Genomic DNA, 22,872 nt, shown 5'->3' with positions numbered 1-22,872 from the left:
GACGTGTAAACTTAGGCCATTTGCCCATTACTTAGGTAGTTTATTACCCAGATTTATTAACACCTTTCAATGCAGCTCTTTAAATTAGGAAGAGTGTGCAAGCACTCCAGCACCCCGGTACATCTGACACTGTTCACCTTGCACCCTCCAACACTGTTCATCCCCTCTCTCAACCACTCCCCACCACCCCCATCCCTGACACTGCTGAATGGCTGCCCCCCAAAAGCTGCTCAACCCCTTGCTTGACACTGCTCAATTTCCAAACACTGCTCCCACCTCCAGAAACCTAGGGTGCTGCACCCCTTACACTGCTCACCCCCCCAACATTGCTCATCCCCTGCACAGCTCACCCCCCTCCTTCCCGTCCCAAAAAACTGCTCAACCCCTGACACTGCCCACCCCCTCCCAAACCCAAAACATTGATTACCCCCTGACATTGCTCATCCCCTCCTGCACCCTGCAGGGTGCCAAGCCATGTTGGGGGTGGAGGGGGCCGAGTCGTGTTGGTGGGGTGGGGGGGGGGGGGGGGGGGGGGGGGGGCAAGCTGCATCAGAGAGAGGGTTCTGAGCCACAGCAGGGGGAGGGGGCCAAGCTGCTTCAGGGAGAGGGTGCTGAGTAAGGTTACAAGGGTGAGCAGTGTTGGGGGTAACAGGGTTGATTGGGGTGGGGGTAAGGGAACCTTGAATTACAAATGGTTAACAGGTATATTTAAAACTGTGAAATTCACTGAACTGCAGGCAGACCTCAAGGGGATGGGGGCATGTCTTCAATTCATGACATGAAAGGGGGCTTGGCATCATTGGAATTCCACCTGGACCACCTCATCGCTAGATTCAAACTGGAGCAGGACGGGAAGGTCCTAATGTGGTCAGTGGCATGCACTCCTGCTCTGCTGCTGACTCGAAGCTCCAGGCCATTAAAACTCACAGACTATTGCACTCCAAAAGAATGTCACAAAAATTAAATGAACACCACCATACAAGGTCATTCCTGCAAGAAAAAGGGCTGCTATCAAATTGGAAAACTTGTTCAGGATGGTGAATATTAAGTTTGAGATTGTGACCTCTGTTTTTCCCTGTGTGCCTTCCCCTAGCCCCATACAGACTTGACAGATGAAAAGCGTATAGGGTCTTTGAGCATCTTAAGATTTTAAAATTTAATCATTGTGAATGACTTTTGAAAAGATGGTTGTTCCAAAGATTCTTTTATGGTGATGATGTCATTCTGAAAATAGTGCCCTCTTTTTTAATTAATGTCAGCGAGGTAATTAACTTTTTACATTGGGATTATTTGAATTGAATCTGCTGGTGCGCTTGTTTGTGTTATGCAAAGGTCCTGTTTGATTCATATAAACTAGCTAATTTTCTGATTAATATATGTTACTGAACCTATGTTTTCTATGTTTTTTTTCTACTTGTTTACCTGCTATCAAGGTTATGCAGCATGTTTGGGTGGAAGGGAACTCTCCAACCAAATGTGATCGGTGCCACAAAAGCATTAAATGTTACCAGGGTCTCACAGGTCTCCACTGCGTTTGGTGCCAAATTACTGTAAGTACGGAAAAAATAAATGGTATTTTTTTGAATGAATGGACAAGGATTTTTGAGAAGACCCAGTACTATGTCATGAGCACTAGAGGGCAGGCTGATTTCTAGGCGCAGGCAAAGGCTTATTGTCAGCTAATGGTGAAATGTTATCCAGAAATGCAGTGTATGGAACAGGAGTGGTGATGACCATGAAAAAAAAATTGTTCTTTGCGAATTTCATAGTTCAGCACATGAATAAGATCTTTTCAGTCTGTGTTTTATACAAATCCAAGTGATGAAGATGAGTTTCTTTTTAAAATGAAGGGAGAGGAGCAAAACAGGTGATTCCATGGATTCGGTTAAGATCACAACTCTCGAGACATGGGGAAAATAAAAGAAATAGATATTAACCATTGATGTATTTCATGTTAAAAATCGCTCATTTTGTGTTGGATGTCATGCTGTTGATGGACTGTAAAACTACGGCATTTCAGTGTACAGCTCTTCCTTGTGTTGCTGAAACTAATTTTACACTAAATGCTGCCTCACTTACCTTTCAATTTACATTTTCCGAGGTGCTTCCACTGCAGTTCTCTCTACCAATAAAATAGTGGTTCATCTGCAGGAATGCTAATGTCTGATTTTTTAAATAATATAGTAATGGAAAGAGGGATTCTTAAAAAGGGAAAAGAAATGCTCACCTCACTTCATTGTCAAGTCCTCAGAGTGGGATCTCACTCTGGTGAAATTAAATTTCCAAAGAAGGGATCATAACTGCACAAATCCAGGTTGCTGCAGGAACCCAGAATGGGGGTGGGAACCAAGATCAATTATTGTACGCTCTAGCACAGTATTTCTGAGCTTAATTATTTCACCATAATTAATGCCCCTACTGACATCGTTAACTCAAAACAGATCTAAGCATGAAGATTAAAGATACTCCTCAGGTCCAAACACTATTTTCAGTGTTATTGATGCGTTGGCTTATGGACTTCGCCTCAATTTCTGTATTTAAAACTTTGCCCATACAAGAAAAGCAGAAAAGCTATTACATTTCCAATTTTTCCCAGGTTTATATTCATTCATGGGATGTGGGTGCCGGCCAGCATTTATCCCTAATTGCCCTTGAGAAGCTGCCTCCTTGAACCACTGTAGTCCCTGTGGTGTAGGTGCACCCACAGTGCTGTTAGGGAGGGAGCTCCAGGATTTTGACCCAGCGATAGTCAGGATGGTGAGTGACTTGGGGAACTTCCAGATGGTGGTTTTCCCATGTATCTGTTGTCCGAGTCCTTCTAGATAGTAGTGGTCATGGGTTAGGAAGGTGCTGTCTAAGGAAGCTTGGCAAGTTCCTACTGTGCATTTTGTAGATGGTACACACTGCTGCCACTGTGTGTGGTTGGCAGAGGGAGTGAAGGTTTATGGATGGGGTACCAATCAAGTGGGCTGCTTTGCCCTGGATGGTGTCAAGCTTCCTGAGTTCTGGGAGCTGCACTTATCTAAGCAAGTGGAGAGTATTAGATCACACTCCTGACTTGTGCCTAGTAGATGGTAGATAGGCTTTGATAAGTCAGGAGATGATTACTCGCCACAAGATTCCTAGCCTCCGACCTGCTCTTCTAGCCACAGCATTTATATGGCTAGTCCTGTTCAATTTCTGGTCAATGGTAACACCCAGGATGTTGATAGAAACTGAACTGGGCTAGCCCTACTGAGTATGCCTACATTTTATATTTTTAGTTCAGATTTCCAGCATCCGCAAGATTTTGCTTTGGCTTAACAAAGAAAGCAGATTATTTTTTAACATTTGAATTCTTAGTCGTCTTAACAGAAAAGTGCTACATTTTTTTAAATGAAAAGTTCATATTATATTGTGCATCATCAGGATATCCAGTTTGTTAATCTGTTTATCATTAACATTGCACAGCAGGATTTCAAATGTCAAAGCCAAGCAAACACTAAATATGTCTTTGTCAGAGTTCATACAAGGAATAACAATCCTGAGGTACTAAAATCACATGTGCTATATAATTATCAGTTCCTATTAAGTTGAGATAAACTATTTTAATACCTGTGACCTCTAGGCCGTGCAGGTTATGGTGCAATGTGTGCAATGTCTTATAGAGCACTGTAGAAATCTAAGGAAGTCAGACAAATAAATGCAAACGTGTATTTTATAAGTGGTGCACATAAGGAGTAGTTTTTGTATTTTGTGGTATGTCAGTTTAATGTACAGCTGACCCCTCATGACTATTGTCACTATGAGGAATGTATTAATTGTACTGATTAGTAATTGAATAGCGCATATTACATAAAAGCAAAAAACTGTGGATGCTGGAGATCCAAAACAAAAATAAAAATACCTGGAAAAACTCAGCAGGTCTGGCAGCATCTGCGGAGAGGAACATGATTAACGTTTCAAGTGCGTATGACTCTTCAACAGAACAGAACAGTGCATATTACATGTTTGCTTTCGAAGAAAACTAAATTGCTGGACATATAATTAGGTTCACCAAGGGGTGGTTTTTGTCTTTACTATTTGAATATTCTTACCTTTTATTCTCAATTTGATTATAATTTCTTTAACTTGTGTACAAAGTTAGGAATTTCTGTTGTACGTAGCGAAAGCCACCATCCCCAGAAGTGTCACGTTTCGGCAAAACTCAATATGAATTGTGTTTGCTGGTGGGTGGGTTGTTTACTCAGTTTGCTGTCCTATTGCAACTAATGCAGCTCTGCCAAGTCACTGATTTCCTTTAGTAATGATTAAAGCATAAGGTGTTTTACCTCATAAGTATGAGAAGAAATGTATTGGAAATGGGAGTATGATCTGTGCAAAAGTTTGAGTACATTTAGTGGACTATATTTTACCTAATTTTATAACAGAGAAAACATGACTGCCATCTGAATTACGATGAAAATTGAGTTACTGGTGTATTAATTATCACTTAAAAATGACATGGCATAAAGTTAAAAAATTGCATTTATACATCATCTTTTAAGACCTCAGCATGTCTCAAAGCACTTTGCAGGTAATCAAGTACATTTTTGAAGCATAGTCACAATTGTAATGTAAGGAAGAGGTGAGAGTGACTGCCCTTGATTTCAAGGCAGCATTTGACTGTGTGTGGCATCAAGGAGCCCTAGCAAAACTGGAGTCAATGGGAATCAGGGGGAAAACTCTCTGCTGCTGGAGTCATACCTAGCACAAAGTAAGATAGTTGGGGTTGTTGGAGGTCAGTCATCTCAGTTCCAGGACATCACTGTAGGAGTTCCTCAGAGTAGTGTCCTCAGCCCAACCATTTTCAGCTGCTTCACCAATGACCTTCCTTCCATCATTAGGTCAAAAGTGGGGATGTTCGCTGATGATTGCATGATATTCAGCAGCATTTGTGACTCCTCAGATACTGAAGCAACCCATGGCCAAATTCAGCAAGACCTGGATAATATCCAGGCTTGAGCTGACAAGGGGCAAGTAACATTTGTGCCAGGCAATGACCATCTCCAACAAGAGAGAATCTAACCATCTCCCTATGACATTCAATGGCATTACCATCGCTCGATCCCCCACTATCAACATCCTGGGGGTTACCATTGACCAGAAGCTGAACTGGACTAGCCATATAAATATTGTGGCTCCAAGAGCAGGTCAGAGGCTTAAAAACCCTGCAGCGAGTAACTCACCTCCTGACTCCCTAAAACCTGTCCACCATTTACAAGGCACAAGTCAGGAGTGTGATGGAATATTCCCCACTTGCCTGTTTGAATGCAGCTCCAACAACACTCAAGAAGTCCAACACCATCCAGGACAAAGCAGCCCACTTGATTGGCACCGCATCCTTAAACATTCACTACCTTCACCATCAACGCACAGTAGCAGCTGTGTGTACCATCTACAAGGTGCACTGTAGGAATTCACTAAGCCTCCTTAGACAGCACCTTCCAAATCCACGACCACTACCATCTAAAAGGACAAGGGCAGCAGACACATGGGAACACCACCATCTGGAAGTTCCCCTCCAAGCCACATGCCATCCTCACTTAGAAATATGTTGCCATTCCTTCAGTGTCACTCGGTCAAAATCCCTCCCTCCCTAACAGTACTGTGGGTGTACCTGCAGCAGCTTAAGAAGGCAGCTCACCACACCTCAAGGATAATTAAGGATGGGCGATAAATGCTGACCTTGCCCACAATGCTCATGTCCCAAATTCAATTAAAAAGAAAGTGCCACAGAATTCCTAGCCTCTGACTTGATTTTGCAGCCGAAGTATTTATATGGCTGGTCCAGTTACATTTACTGTCAATGGTTAGCCCCAGGCTATTTATGGTGGGGTTTCAGCAATATCATGGGGAGATGGTTAGATCCTCTCTTATTGGAGATGGCCATTGCCAGACACTTGTGTTGCATGAATGTTACTTGCCACTTAACAGCCCAAGCCTGAATGTTACCCAGGTCTTACTGCAAGCAAACACAGACTGATGAGTTGTGGGTAGTATTGAACACTCTGCAGTCATCAGTGCACATCCCACATTGGGCTGTATGATGGAAAGAATATCACTGATGAAACAGATAAAGGCCTAGGACAATATCTACAGTGGTGTCCTGCAGCTAAGATGATTGGCTTCCAACAACCACACCAATTTCTTTTGTGCTAGGTATGACTGCAACCAGTGGAGAGTTTTCTGCCTGATTCCCATTTACTTCAATTTTTCTATGGCTCCTTGATGTCACGCCTGTTCAAATGTTGCATTTATGTAAAAGGCAGCTATTTCCACCTGACCTCTTGAAATCAGCTCTTTTGTCCATGGTTGGACCAAGGCTGTAATGAGGTCAGGAGCTGAGTGATCCGGGTGGAACCCAAACTGAGCATCAGTGAGCAGGTTATTGCAGTGTAAGTGCTACTTGACAGAACTGTCAATGACATCTTCCATCAAGTGCTGATAACTGAGAGTAGATGGATATGGTGGCAATTGGTCAGATTGGATTCGTCTTGTGTCGTGTGGACAAGATATACCTGAGCAATTTTTCACATTGTTGGGTAAATGCCAGTGTTTTAGCTGTACTGGAACAGCTTGGCTAGGGGAGCAGCTAATTCTGGAGCACCATCTTCAGTATTACAGCTGGGGTTTGTCAAGTCCCATAGCCTTTGCTGTATCCAGTGCCTTCAGCTATTCCTTGAAATTCCCTGAACTGAATTGAATTTGCTGAAGATTGGTATCTGTGATGCTGGACACCTCAAGAGGAGGCCACGATGGATCGTCCACTCAGCACTTCTTGTTGGAAGATGGCTGTTGGTGATTCAGCTTTGGCTTTAGCTCTGAAGTGTGGGCTTCCCCCATTGAGGATGGGGAAGTTTTTGGAACCTTGTCCTCCATTTAGTTGTTTAATAGTCCACCACCATTCACGACCATGTGGCAGAGCTTTGATCTGATCTGTTGGTTGCGGGATTGCTTTGCTCCATTTATCGCATGCTGCTTCTTCTGTTTAGCAAGCAATTCCACAGTGCTACTATGCAGTGTCTCTGTGAGTGGTATTTTCCGTCAACAGGGTGCTGCCTCAGTCCAAAAAGGTGTTCTGCCTACCACACAATTGAGCAATATCATGTACGAATTTCAGTGCCGGTGTGATTTATAGGCTGTGTGCCCCAGTGATTGGCTGATCGAATCAAACAGCATGTCTCTTTGGTTGTTCATAATAAGCAGAGTACAGACTGTACTCAACCAACCTGTACTTGCAAAAACTAATGCAAAACATCTACTGTTAATGTGACTCCACATTTACTAAATAATCCCGAGTGTGCTAATAACTGCACTAACAAGCAATTTAAGATAATCAATCAAACTTGCAATGTAGTTCATTTATGCTTGCTAGAAGTGACATACATTCATACGCAAGGACCTGTTCTGTGCAAACAAAAGGAATAAATTCAAGCCTTGCGCCTTTTCTGAATTAGCCAGGAGCTTGGGGAGGCTATAATTCCCTGTTGCTTTTGCCATGGAAAATCCTCAGCCAGAGTCTACTTCCAACCAATCAGCACCCTTTCCTCCCGTAGTACAAATTGTTGTGATTGTTTGAAATTTGGCATTCTTGCGTTTGTCCTGATCAGTGTAAGAATAAAAGCTTTGACAATGTGCCTGTCTTTTCAGCAATATTCAAGTTCTGCACTACCAAGTGACTGTTTGAGATGTTAATTTTGTGCTGGCTTTTATTTTTGCACTTTGGCCAAGTGGGCATTGTGACTGAAGCAAGGTGAGGTGCAGGTGAACAGGATGTTGGTGTTGCAGTTACTGACATTACACACTCTTGGTAGTAACCTCGTACCTGTTGACAAAGGCTAAGGCTCCTCCACCACTTCATCTGCGACTCCCTTACCTGCCCAGGAGCAGTCTCACCCTCCATTTTCTGATCACTTTAATGAGATGTAACCCACTTTCTAACATAAGGGGTGTGACTGCCTGGGGAAAAATGTTCTGGTAACTCTCCCCTTCCTGATGCTTTTCAATTTTTGCATTTTGAATCCCAGCTCAAAAACTCTTAAACCAAAGTTCCTCGAGTTGCAGACATTTGCTGCAGATGTAGTTGCCTGGGATCACGCTGCTCTCCACAACTTCCCACATGCTGCATATATGGAACACTTTTGCACTGTCATCTCTGTCTAATCTTGCTTTATGCATTAAAGTTTTATGAAATTAACTCATTTGGTTGATTGTAAACTAATTACTTAAGGTAGAGAAACATATCCTTTCTCTGCACTGAATTCACACACTCACCAAATTCTTAACTGCTAACTGTCTTACCATCTTTAAAGTTTTAAGTTAAGTTCTAAATGTTAACCCTAAATTTCAATTTGGTCTACTTAGCATCTTACCAGAGAGTCCCACTCTGACCAAATTCTCAACTTCCCAATCTGTTTAATATCTACTTGGTTAAAATTGTGCTTAGTTTCTTAGAATATTTATACTCCACATCACGCTGAGAGATGTCAGTATTCAGGGTAATAATGCTTTTACTCAGCAACCAGTGTCAACATCACTTAATCCCAGGTAAATATAACACAGTTAGAGCAAAGCAAATACCCCTCAACTCTGTCTAAGCATTGTGCCAAATTTGGGGTAATTTATGCTGTGGGTTCATGGACACCCAAAGCTTGCTCATATTGAACCTTTGCAAAGAGAAAACACGTGCTAGTTTGTTCTCATTCTCAGGATAAATATGTGGTGTGAAACCCATTCCAACTCTCAATTTCCAAAAATATAGCTTTAATAAACAATATTAACTTTATATCTATGTGAAATTAAAATTGGCTACGGTGATACTTGGGGAGATTATTTTCCAGTTCCTAGTACCTTGACTAAGACAACGCAAGTATAACATTCCTCCACGTAACAAGCTCCTCAATTCAAGCTGACTTTTAGAAGGGTCCTTCTCCACAGTGAGGGAGGGAAATCAAAGGATTGAATCACTCCTGTGTGTCTGTGAGCAGCTGGCTCATGAGAAGCATTTTCAAAAGCCATTGATAAGGTCATCCAGTTACCATCTTTACTGGAGATTGGCACATAGCATTGAGGAGATTTACAGAGAAGAAGGAAAGGGATTATATAAGGCTGAACAGTGAAATGAAAAGAAAAGTCTCTTCAGCTCTAGAAGGATGCTTGAGAACATTTTGAGTGGGTGTTTTCATCAGTTGAGTGGGAGAGGGTTAAATATCAGCAGAAGTAGATCTAAGAGCTGCCTTGTAATTCGATTGAAGTCAAATAGATTCAGTTGTTTGTGCCAAGGGTGGCTCATGGAAACTGCAGTCACCAGAGCATTAATTATGTAGGATCCAGAGTTTGTTTTCTGTATTTGTGATCTTGGAGATATCTCTTTGAAGTCTGCACCTACAGTAACCCTTATCATATCCCAAGTGTGTTCACTCTTTCTGAAACTCTGATAGATTTTTTTTTAAAGTTAAATTATTGACAGCTAGTAATAAATACTCTGAATAAAATGTATTTTGTGACAATAGACATATGTGACTAATTTAAAAAAATCCTTTGTTGTGTCATTGGCCTACATATGTTAAAATTTTGAATCCAGGAATAATTAAGCCGGCTCAGAATTCAGTTTCAATTAATTCCCCACATTTTGTTTTTAAATCTTTAAATTATAAAGAAGACAGCTATGGCATAGTTGCCATCATTGTAAAAATAATCATCTATACATTGGATGGATGAATTTCAACTTGGAAAAAGCAACAATAAAGAAGAGGGAATCCTTCCAATGTACATATTTGTTTTTTATATAGGTCGAATTACTCTCATCTTATTCACAACATGATTCCAGTTTAGCCCAGTTTATGCAAAAAAGAATCTACAGCCAACAGCTGTTCCCCACAATGTCACACATGAACCAGTAATCTTGGCAGTGAGTGTCGTGCTATGTGGAAATGCACTGTAAACTTCCAAAGCAGACTCCAAGTGCATTTCCTAAATGAACCCTGGGTTCAGTCTGCAGTCAAAGGTTTTGATGCAGGATCAGGCCAAATATTCAGATCTCAGATGGAATCATGTAGAATATTCTAGTCTTAATTTGTCCAAAGCTTTGCCTGAAACATGAGTCTCACTGTGGGCCAGAAAATGAGATGCATATCCAATTTGTGGGCACCCAATTTTCCCATGGGTAATTCTTTTACTGATATACATGGGCCTCATTTCTTTTTTAAAATTGTGTTTCGAATGGGCCCCTGTAGAATTTTTTGGCTTTGGATGAACCACTGCCCAAGTAAACTGGGCTCTTGATAATTCAATGCCTTGGCCTGCTCATGCAGGCTTCTTGAAGCAGTCTTGTTGTTGATAAAAGTCATTTCTTACTGCAGTTTGAATTGGAATTTGCTCTATCTTTTAGTTGGTTTTACTGGATAGTCTGCAATTTTACCATTTTAAAGTTTTCTTCCTTGATTTCCTTCATTATTCTTGATTGCTGATGGCATTTAAATCACACTGTACAACGTGGTAAGGATGGGTATTTCAAACTCTTAGATAGGCATCATCCACTGAATCCAGTATCATGGGGCTAACTATAACTGTTCTAATGGAGTTAATATTCCTCAAGGTATTGAAGACAAAAAACCACTTCCTTTTTAAAGGGGTAATGATGGTGAGACTCGAGACTCATGTTGCCACATGCCCTTATTGCTTTTGATAAACTTTCACCGTATGAACTGCTGTGATTCAAGAAAAAGACCTGCCATCATCTTCCTGACAGTAATTAGGTAGACAAGGACGGTTAATGATGACATTGCCAGAAATGTTGACACCTTGAGAGAGAATTTCTTAAAAATGAGATTCTCATTACTGGTCCAAGCTAGCTTATCTCCTATTCCACAGGCCCAACCCAAACCATTGTGAAGCAGTGAGGGCCTTGCTGAAGTGCCGTTATTTTATTACCAAATATTATATTTGTACTTGATCATTTTTTGAAAATTAACAAATAATTTGCAGCATAAAAATGAACTTTCAGCCTCCATCTTGGGTAAATGTTGTTAGTTTTGCAATTAGTAATTTTTTTTTAACATGCCATGCTGGTCCTGTGGGGAAGAATGGTATTTTGCCACCAGAATGCTAAACTGTTTCTTTCAATCTGCCACTCTCTCTCCTGCAATCGTCCACACATTAAACGTGCTGTCTATTAACTTTAAAGTGTTATTACTGTGTCTTTAGCCACCAGAGCATGAAAGAATTTACCAGCAACATTATGCCTGTTACAAATGTATGAGAGCAGCTACAGGCTAATTGTCAATTCTCTTGGAAGCTTGCCTTAATGTTGGTAGTGAGTGCAAACTCTGTCAATGTAGCTTATTCTTTCTCTGAAACCTGCCTGCTCGTTTGGGAGGATGGCTTCTAAAATTAATTTTATCCGGTTAAGGGCGACCTGTTGAGCCACCTTGTAGACCATAGATAGATGGAACACTTAGTTCTTGGAATATTGGGCTGGTTTTCCTGGCTTTAGAGTGGCAATGACTTTTGAACAGCATCAGACTTCTGGGATTATCCCAGTGTCAAAGATGCTGGAGGCAAGTTTTCCAAGCTACATCCTTCCATTTGGACCCTGGTTCTTGAGGAATTTGGAATAGATGCCAATGATCCCAGTGGCGTTCCCAGATTTGGTGGCTGTCAGCACTGTCTACACTTCTTCAGTGGTGAAGGCAGCCAAAAAGGTGCATGGAGTGGCTTTTTACAGAGAGAGCTTAAGCAACTTTTGTACTCTACATTTGTTTTCAGTGTTGGTCATTGCCTTTGAGTTGGTTAGGATCTGCACTGACCTTTGGTGCCTCATGTCAGGGCAGTGAGGTAGCACCAAGCTGGTGAAGCAAGTTCCAGGGCTTCCTGCTGGATTGTGAAGAATCAGGTTTTAAGTGGTTTCTCACCATTGTGCTAATCTGCCTTCATTTTGGAAATCTTTGAATGCTGTTACTTTGCCTGGTTCTTGAGTGATATTTAACCTTTTGCTCTCCTGGAACCAACATGGCTTGTAGTCTTCCAGAAAGGCCAGCTGTGTCACCATCAAGCATCACCTATATGACCCCACGTAATAGCTGAGTATCACCCTGTACAGTACTCTCACTATCTGCCTCATCTCATCAAAGCTGGTCAAAAAATAAAAACCAGGCATGAGCCTGGTCCAGAAACTCCCTGAAATGTCATAGGGCAATGAAGCAGAACACACTGCAGCACTGGCCCTATTCTTCTCTGCTGCAGAACACTGCTCTGCCTCATGATCCTGCAGCCGCCAGACAAAGATTGTGGGCATGTAGCTAAACATGTCCATCAGGATGATATCAGGAATGCTTAACTTCACACTAACCAAGTAGCTTCCAGTGCTGTCCCACATTACCGCTGTGGCAAATGGCAGGGAAATCATTGTGCTGTATGAGATAGACAAAGCCATGAGCAACATTGACCTTCCCAATCACTATGACTCAAAAACCACCAAGAAAGCGCTTAAAACCATGCCATAATTCTGGGAAACAGCATTTTCATGCAGCTGGTTTAAACCCACTATTCAGATGGGCGAAATCATGGGATTCATGTAGGTTGAAGAAATAGCACCTCATCACTGACCTAACAGCAGAGACCCCTGGCTTCGACCTTCTTCGAAGATAAGGGAGTGTTCAACCGCTTCTGCACAAGACATGGATGATGCAGCTGCCTGCTCCATAAGTGGAAGATAAGGAATGGCCTGATGAGAGATTGTGGCTGGGAGTCCCAGACCGTCAAAGACATCACATTACATCAATGCACCCAAGGAGATCTGTTGCAAGAGGTGCCTCATTTCTCCATTTGGCATCTCAGGAGGCCATCAAACAGCCAAATTAGACATCCCAGGATAAGGTTTTCTTGTCATAAGAAAATAGAAACAGCTGTTAAACTTACATACTCTATGAAAAATGCCAAATGTGAAAATACGCTATTTAAACATTATTGCCAGCTGCATCTCTCGCCAGGATTGAAAGCATCAGAGTCCTTTGGCTATACTCATGTGTCTTGTTTGGCCTTTTTTTTTTTACTATTCAATCATATTCATTAACAGGTAAATTAAGTTGTAAAGTTATAGGCTTTGCCATGGGATCGATACTGGTAGGAAACATGGAAGGATATAAATTCAGGCATTGACATCGCAATTCACAATCTGCCCATACCCATTCAGATCGAGGTGAGCAGCAACAAAATTTTGCGCACCCACCTCGTCTAAATAATTATAGCATCAGATTGATGGGGTCCTGTGCTGCTGCCACCTTTTTTTTTTTACTATCAGCTGCCTCTGCACTCAGCAAGGATGCCCAGTACTGTTATTCACAAACCACAGTTCACCTAGCCTGCTATTCTTAAAGGCAGGCTGTCCCTCTTAAATGCTGGTGAGCACCAGGGAAGGGAGACGGTTCCAGGATGAAGGATGCAGCGCTAGAGGCATTTGTGGCAGAGGTGGGCAAGAGGAGAGGCACCATGGTTCTGCAAGGTGACTTAGGAGGCTTTCAAGGATCACACTCACAAGAAAGTAGGAGCTGATGGTCAGCGAGGTTAACTCCTAAGGATCTGGCAGCAATGTCACAAGAAGTCTAATGATCTCATATAGGTGTTTGTGTCTTCACATGGCATCACCTATTCACAAAATTACTAACCCCTCATACTGCTCAATGAACCAGGCTCACATCAGTATTCTGGAAGTACATCCCAGCACTCAGGACTCATACCTAAATCCAGATACTCCACCTCACCCTCACCCACTGCCAGTCTCTCACCTGCCTGTCACTACCTACACATATCTCCAGCTATTTCATCACTTCACCCAAACGTAGCATAACACAATCACTGGCATTCTGCCCTTTCTCTTGCAGAATACGTTAGTACACAAGGGAGCAGAGAAGAACCAGAGAGGGACAAGGCTGCTTGCATCATCCTGAGCCCTATGGCGGAGATGGTTGTCTGCACGTGGCGCCGGCTCCAACAGTGCCTGTGGTACCCAGCGTCGCTGAAAACATTTGAGGGTGACAATTTTCTGCCTTGTGTCTCTTTTCAACTAGCAGCACATCCTCATCCTGCTATCTGGCATGATGAGCAAGCTGCAGGGTGTGACCATGGTGGGTGAGGTCATGGGTGGGTTCTGCTGCAGAGGGCTTAGATGAGGACATCAATGGGTATTCAGAAGAGCACTGAATAGACAAACAAACAGATGCTGGGTGCATTGGTGGGCTTGCCAAATGGCCACCTGTTACTGTTAAGAAGCATGGAGGACTCTGGTTCCAGGTTGACAGAGGGCGTTGTGCAGAGATTGCCCCCTCTAACCTCTGCTGCATCATCTTGTTATGTTGAAGACCTAGAGGTTCAGCCACTGTTGTCCCTGTGCTTGTTGCAGCCTATGTGTGCGCAGGTCTCAGTGACTCCCTGCCAAATTCAGGAACTCACCACAACACCTCCAAAAATACTCTAAAGCACTGCCAGTCATTTTGCAGTCATTCTTCAAAATGGCCATACCTCCATTTTGTGTGCCAGGTGGTTTAAGTAACCCTAGTGCAGGACCAATCTTGCAGTGAAACACTCTTTTGAAGGTTGATCTATGAATTCGTGCCAAGACTAGCATTGGCCAAATTTAGCTGATTGAGTCTTCTGGTGCACATGGGAAACCCCTTCACCTCTCAGAGCACAGTGCAGGAATCAGCCAGTGGTGCAAGGCACCCAACTAAAGCAGCGCTACGCAAGGAAATTTCGTGGCCCGTAAACCATCCAGGAACTGGATGTCAAAAGATACATTTCACATTGCTTTTGATTTGCAAATAGAGGGAAAACTGATTTTCAAACACATGTCGCTCTGTGATTGTCTTTTGTAGTTAGTGATTTTACTGCCTCAAACTTCTGCCACATAAATAACTAACAAAAACTACCTTCTACACCAGCATATCAACTTTTCTCAAACTGTGTAGCAGCAAACACTAGCTTTACAGTTTGCTGTCATACCACAGAATGCATTTGTAATGTTTCCTGAGAACAGAGCTATTTATAAGAGTGGGCTGAGGGATATTTGCATTTTGTATCTCAGAACTTCCTTAAATTTTCAAGAAGGCACTACCTTTTGACCCCGAATCATAAAATAAATTTGTAAAATAGTTACCACGTGAATAACTCCTCCTTTTCCAAAAAATTTTACTTTTCCCCTCTCTCTTTTTGAATATTTTCTCCCGCTATCCTGAATGTTAATTGTATATCAGCTGCGTGTTAATTGTGTTCAGGTGCTGGGCATTAATTGGGACTTACCTAAGCTTATGTAGAAAACTGAACACTCATTCTTAAGTTAAATATGCACGATATGTAAATAAAGCTTTTAAGTGTATTTCCTTTTCTGTTTGACTATGAGTTGTAACATAATAGCAGAGAATTGTTGTCTAACTATGAAGGTTGGAAGCTATGTTTTTTTTTTGGATATAAAACCATAATGCTAGAGGCCATTATGGAAAATAGCAGAAAGCAAGTTTGAATTGTCAGGGTATCATTTCCCTCTGGTGTTCTGAGTTTGAAGCTTATGACCAGTGGAAGAATGAGATTGACAGTTGTACAAGGGTTACTACTTTACCAAAGACTTGGTATTTGGTATTAACCAAAGGCCTTGGTATTAACAACAAAAAAACTGCGGATGCTGGAAATCCAAAACAAAAACAGAATTACCTGGAAAAACTCAGCAGGTCTGGCAGCATTGGCGGAGAAGAAAAGAAAAAACTCTTTTCTTCTCCGCTGATGCTGCCAGACCTGCTGAGTTTTTCCAGGTAATTCTGTTTTTGTTATGGCCTTGGTATTGTTGTTTCCTACATAAAATAAAATAACTAGTTTTTCTGAGATGGATGCCAGTCAGTTGGATAATGATGAGGGTTTGGATTTTCTAATAGAATTAATTACTGGACATCTACAGGAAAGATAATCTGTTAGATGCCTATGAGGCCTGGTCAGAAGTTGATAAATTTCAGAAAACAGATGGCAATTCCATGGAAGAATGTATCCAAGGGTTTTAACAAATTAAGGTGACAAAGTTCATTTTGCATCAGTACGAGAGTTTAACATGCTAGAGTATGCTAAGGTTTCTCGTATGTACAGACAACTGGTTCTAATTAGTGTTCAGTTCTCAGAGAACGAGACCCTGTTGGATCAGATGTCTGCTCCTTTTGAAAAAAATACCTGCAGAAACAGCCATTTGTTTTAGTCTTCATGTAACAAATGAGGCATTAAGCTGTAAGAATAGAGGACTTAATGATTACTAGTGTTGTTAATGCGTGATTCATATATTTTAGAATATAACTTTTAATTTGGAGGTTGTTTGTTACACTTAAAAGGTTGGGGCCATGTTGACTTAAGAGGCTAACAGCTGGAAAGGTAAGACCATAAAATGGCAGGTGGGCTTAATTAGCTAAAGAACTAGAGACATGACATTGGTGTTACTCCAGTAAAAGGAGAAATTCACGTGGTTTCCTAGAATTAAGAAAAGATTTGTAAGTAAAAGGTGGTTCATTTGCATCTTCTTGAGAATAGGCAATGTTTTGTTCCATTCATTATGGAATGTAGGTTTCATTGGCTAGACCAGCATTTTTTTGCCCATTCCTAGTTGCCTTTGAGAAGGTGGTGGTGAGCTGCCTTCTTGAACCGCTGCGGTCCGGTTATGTAGGTAGGGATGGAGTTCCAGGATTTTGACACAGTGACAGTGAAGGAATGGCAATATATTTCCAAGTCAGGATGGTGAGTAGCTTAGAGGGGAACTTCCAGGTGGCGGTGTTCCCATGTATCTGCTGCCCTTGTCTTTCTAGATGATAGTGGTCATGGGTGTGGAAGGTGCTGTCTAAGGAGCCATGGTGAATTCTTGCAGTGCATCTTGTAGGTGGTACACACTACTGCCACTGTGTGTCGGTGGTGGAGGGTGTGAATGTTTGTGGATGTGATGCCAATCAAGCAGACTGCTTTGTCCTGGATAGTGTTGAGCTTCTTGAGCGTTGTTAGAGTTGCACTCATCTAAGCAAGTAGACAGTATTCCATCATATTCTTGATTTGTGCCTTGTGGATTGTGGACAGGCTTTGGGGAGTCAGGAGGAGAGTTACATGCTGCAGGATTCCTAGCCTCTGACCTGCTCTCGTAGCCGCAGTATTTATATGGCTAGTCCTGTTCAGTTTCTGGCCAGTGGCAACCCCCAGATTTTGATAGTGTGTGTCATATTGGCATAGAGATGGGTGGAGCTGAATGAGATTCTTTGTTTTGAGTTTATCACTGAACTCAGTTAGGACATAATCAGCAAGCAAGACTGGCCGAGAGAAGCAGCTGAGAGGCTGTTAGCTTTGGGTATTATATAAACGCAAAAAACTGCGGATGCTGGAAATCCAAAACAAAAACAAAAATACCTGGAAAAACTCAGCAGGTCTGACAGCATCTGCAGAGAGGAACACAGTTAACGTTTTGAGTCCGAATGACCCTTCAACAGAACTAAGTAAAAATAGAAGAGAGGTGAAATATAAGCTGGTTTAAGGGGGGGTGGGACAAGTAGAGCTGGATAGAGGGCCAGTGATAGGTGGAGATAACCAAAAGATGTCACAGACAAAAGGACAAAGAGGTGTTGAAGGTGGTGATATTATCTAAGGAATGTGCTAATTAAGGGTAGAAAGGACAAGCAAGGTACAGACAGCCCTAGTGGGGGTGGGGTGAAGGAAGCAAAAAAGGCTAAAAGGTAGAGATAAAACAATGGATGGAAATATACTTAAAAATAATGGAAATAGGTGGGAAAAGAAAAATCTATATAAATTATTGGAAAAAAAGTGGGGGGTTGGGGGAAACAGAAAGAGGGTGCGGATGGAGGAGAGAGTTCATGATCTCAAATTGTTGAACTCAATATTCAGTCCAGAAGGCTGTAAAGTGCCTAGTCAGAAGATGAGCTGCTGTTCCTCCAGTTTGCGTTGAGCTTCATTCGGACTCGAAACGCTAACTGTGTTCCTTTGGGTGTTGTATAACTTGTAGCTCTTCGGAAGTCAAGAGATAAAGCCAGACTTACACCTTCTGTTATTTGTGCTAACCCTTCTGCTATGGAAGGTACAACAATTACTTCCAATTTTTTTTCTAAGCACTTAACTGCTTTGAATGAAAGGGAACTAGCTTTATCAGGTGAAATTTGTAGAACACTGAGAGATCTTATCAAACCGTCTAAGACAGAGTTCAATTCAGGAGATTTGGTATACGATAAGAGACGATTGTGGAGAATGGAATGGCCCTAGTAAACTGACATGTCGTGATGGGATAATGCTTTACAATTATGACTTTCAAACTTTAAGGTTCATTCTTCGGGATTAAATGGAATTGATTTTATAATCTCAGACTTGGAACAGCTAATAGAAGTAAATCAACAGGCATCCTACAGCTCAGATGCTCACAGTTTCTTGTGAGGGTCCCAAAGAACAGAATGAGGTAGATTAAAGACTAGATAGTGGTAATGCAAGGAATCATGACACATGTGACAGGACTATCACATCCTCAGCACAATTGCCCACTGTGGGTAGGTGAATTATGTTCCAGAGGGGTGTAATGAATGGAGATGCAATGATTGTGGGTCGTGTAGGAGAAACCATGATAAGTTTAAATTTTGGTTGAATGTTCAGGATGATGGCCAAGAAGCATCCATGGACTAACAGAATGGAATGAAGGAGTGCATAAGTAAGAAGACGCAGTACAAGTAATGATAGCGGGTTCCAGTGTGACTCTTGGACCAGAAAGCAATCACAACTTACGAAAAAAACTGAGTGCAAGAAGGAGATCTCGCCGCAGTAATTCCTACAGGCATAAAAATTCAAGTAGTATCTGCAGCATGAAGAGATTACACAATGAAATGAAAACCACGGAACAGTCACTTAACAGAACTAAAAGAAGAAGTTATCTTGATCATGTCATTATTGGTGGCTGCCAATAAACTTGAAGATAAACTAATAACAGAAGCAAAACAAAGGGAGCTGGATAATTGTAGAGAGTTTTGAGTTTATTCTGCGGTACCAACTAATAATTCCAATAATTATATATTGTAGAAGAATGAATCCAAAGCTCAAGCAGGTTTATTCTTATGACAGCTTAGCAGGGTGGCAGTCAATTGCACCCTGGAGTGTTACTGCTGTACCCATTTATAGGTGAGCCTATGCCCATCGCATGTTTTAACAGTGCCATTGTCTTAACAATGTAATTGCTATATAATGTAATTGCCAGTCAAGATGATTGCTTTTGGACCTTGACAATGTAATTATTGATACATTGACACTAGCCAAGAGTCAACCAAATTTATCACCTTAGGTGGGTTTGTACTGAAGAAGTCCTTGCAAGTAGGACTTATGAGGCTAAAGTGAGGTTAGCAGTTAGGGATTTTGAAGAGAAACTGGATGACACAGATGTTAGCAAGGATACTCCCACCGCTGGAAAAGTAATCTTAACAATCAAGCACAAAATACTATGGATGCCAGAAGCCTGGAATAAAAAAAATGCTGGAAACACTGATCTGACGACATCTATGGAGAGAGAGAGTTAACGATTCAGGTCTGTGACCTTTCTTTTTTTGACTCTTTGGCCAGGTATTCATGGGAGTGTCAGTCAATTGACACCGAGGTTGCATTTCTGCAGAGTAAATTTCTCATAGGGAAGTGTTTCTGAAACTGCCTAAAGAGACAGCAGATGGGGGAGCAAAACTATGGAAACTAAACACGTGCATCTAATGGCTTGAATGATGTTTCCAGGTGTTTATTGGTGAGATCTGTTTTGTTGAAACTGGGACATGTTCAACCAAAAGCAGATCTCTCATGTTTTATGTTACCATAAAGGAACACTTTGAGGTATCCACATGATGCAAGTTGATGATTTCTTATAGAATATTACTATGGAATTTGAGAAATGTGTTAAGGAAAATTTAAAATTGGGAGTCAGGCTTGTAGGCTTTTAAATGATTTGGTTTAGAAAAGCCCATTATGTCTGATGTAACCTTAAGTCAGCAATCCAGTTTAGAGGATGTTGCTTTTATTCCAGTTGAACATGTTGCACATCACAGAAGAGTGATTTTATATCTACAGAAGAGTGAATTTTTATCTAAAGGAGAGAAAGAGCAATTGTAAAGCTTGATTGGCCAGTTGATCTGGTTGTGCATTCAGACTATACCAGAAGTTAGTTTTGATGTGTTGGTGTTCACTACTTTGATGAAATAGCCCAAAGCAGAGGATATTTTACAGGCAAACAAAAGATAATGAAATTTAAATCTGGAAAAATGTGTGTTTACATTCCCATATTTAGGTAATCCAAAAAACATGAAGCCAGTTATGTTTAGTGATGCTTCACATGCTAATCTCTGGCCATTTTAATGCAGCTGGTTTCTTCAGGGTGAGAATGAGAAATGCTGTCCTGGAACTCAAAATAAAAAGGATCATTAAAAGTACTCTGGCTGCTGAAACATTGGCTCCTGTGAAGGCAATGCATATGGTACTCTATTTGCCAAAAATTGCAAAATTTTGTGTAGTAGTGGTGCTGAGAATAGTATACCCTTTGAATGTTATGTAGATAATTGTTCATTGTGGGATAATATACACTCGACAAAAGTGCCAGTCTGAAAAGTTTACAGATTGACCTTGCCAGTTTGAAAGAAACAGGAAATCTCACAAATTAAATGGGCCAATTCAAGCAACAAAATGTCAGATTATTTTACTAAATAAAGTGCATTTCTCTTCCACCCTTGCCTCAAACAGCAAGTGAAAGAAACTTATGGACTTCTGTCATGGACATTGAGACCATCCTATCAGCTGCCCCGTCATTTCCTCCCTTCGCCTTGCCAAGTTTCCTTTAAGGTACCCGGCCCACTAGACCCACCATGCCTCCATGAGACCCACCTCCTATTCTGTTGACCTTATTCCTGCTAAACTACTGACTACAACTTCTTATCCCGGTCTCCGTGTTAGCTGATATTAATGAGTCTCCCTCCTCAGTTACTGTTGCCCTCTCCGTCAGATCCGCCACCGCCACCCTCTCCATCTGAGCCACCGCCGTCCCCTTCATCCGAGCTGCCACCATCGTCCTCCCCGCCACATCCACCACCACCCTCTCCGCCACATCCACCGCCGCCACCCTCTCCGCCACATCCACCGCCGCCGCCCTCTCCGCCACATCCACCGCCGCCGCCCTCTCCGTCGGATCCTTCGCCCTCTCCATCCAAGCTGCCACCATTGCCCTCTCCGCCACATCTGTCACCGCCGCCCTCTCCGCCACATCTGCCACCACCGCCCTCTCCGTCGGATCCGTTGTCCTCCCTGTCTGAGCCACCGCCGCCCTCTCCATCAGATTCGTTGCCCTCTCTGTCTGAGCCACCGCCGCCCTCTCCGTCGGATCCGTTGCCCCCTCTGTCTGAGCCACCGCCGCCCTCTCCGTCGGATCCGTTGCCCTCTCTGTCTGAGCCACCGCCGCCCTCTCCGTCGGATCCGTTGCCCTCTCTGTCCGAGCCACCGCCGCCCTCTCCACCACATCCGTCACCTCCGACCGAGCCACCGCTGCCCTGACCTCAAAAGCCAATCCTTGATCCCACCGCTTTTGCAAACTACTGCCCCATTCAGAATCTCTTTCTCCTCTCAAGTGCCTGAATGTGTTGCTGCTTCCCAGATATGTGCCTATCTTTCCTGGAACTTCCATGTTGAATTCCTCCAGTCAGGTTTCTCCCAGTGCCATAGTACTGAAAAATATCTTAGCATAGTCATAAATGGCATTCATTGTGACTGAGATAATGGTAAAGCATCCCTCCCGGTCCTTGATCTTTCTATAACCTTTGATACAGTTGACAACATCAAGCTCCAATGCCTGTCCAGCTATCGTACAGCTGGATGGGACTGCACTCACTTGCTTCCATTCTTATCTATTTAATTGTAAACAGAAAATCGCCTTCAATAGCTTCTCTTCCTGCTCCCACACCATTACCTTTGGTGCCCCAAAGGATCTGTCCTTGGACTCCCTTCTATTTCTCATCTACATGCTTACCCTTGGCAACATCATATGAAAACACAAAATCTGCTTCCACACATACACTAACAACTAGTTCTATCTCACCACCTCTTTTGCTGAAAGGTCATCGCCTTTTGATGAAATATCATTTACCTGAAACATTAAATCTGTTTTTTTCTCCACAGATGCTGCCTGACCTGCTAAGATTTCTAGTATTTCCTGTTTTATTTCAAATTTCAGCATCCACAGTATTTTGCTTTTGTCAAAATTGTCAGATCGCTTATCCAACATCTGTACTGAATGAGCAGGAATTTCGTCCAGTTAAATATTGGGAAGACTGAAGCCCTTGTCTTCAGTCTCTATCACAAATTCACTCCCTAGCCACTGACCCCACTCCTTCCCCTGGTAACTGTCTGAGGCTCAGCCAGTTTGTTTGCAACCTTGGTGTCATATTTGACCCAAAGATGAGCTTCCGACTGTTTATCCACACCACCACCTAAACTGCATATTTCCACCTCCATAACATCACCTGACCCTACTCCTGCCTCTGCTCATCATTGTTACCTTTAGAATTTACTATTCTAATGCACTCCTGGCTAGCCTCCTACATTCTACCCTCTGTAAACATCCAAAACTCCATGTTCACACTCGCATGAAGTCCCATTCACCCACCACTCTTGTGCTTGTTGACCCACATTGGCTTCCAGTGAGCAATGCCTTAATTTTCGAATTCTTATCCATGTTTTTAAATCCTTCCGTTGCCTCACCCCTACCTATCCCTGTAATCACTTCCAGCTCCATAACATTCTGAGTACTGTGCTTCTCCAATTCTGACCTCT

General features: G+C 42.3%; 1 protein-coding gene across 9 annotated transcripts in view; it reads left to right on the top strand.

Annotated features, from left to right (window-relative positions):
- LOC121284866 (diacylglycerol kinase beta) overlaps nt 1–22,872 on the top strand; it is a 695,944-nt gene that overhangs the window by 373,300 nt on the left and 299,772 nt on the right. For all 9 annotated transcript variants that reach the window (XM_041200699.1, XM_041200700.1, XM_041200703.1 and 6 more), the window contains one exon: nt 1,434–1,550. In XM_041200699.1, the coding sequence (XP_041056633.1) occupies nt 1,434–1,550 (117 nt within the window). The remainder of the gene's footprint in view (nt 1–1,433; nt 1,551–22,872) is intronic.

Source organism: Carcharodon carcharias, chromosome 12 (genome assembly GCF_017639515.1).
Source record: "Carcharodon carcharias isolate sCarCar2 chromosome 12, sCarCar2.pri, whole genome shotgun sequence".
NCBI lineage: Eukaryota > Metazoa > Chordata > Chondrichthyes > Lamniformes > Lamnidae > Carcharodon > Carcharodon carcharias.
This window is presented reverse-complemented; position numbering and strand designations above follow the sequence as displayed.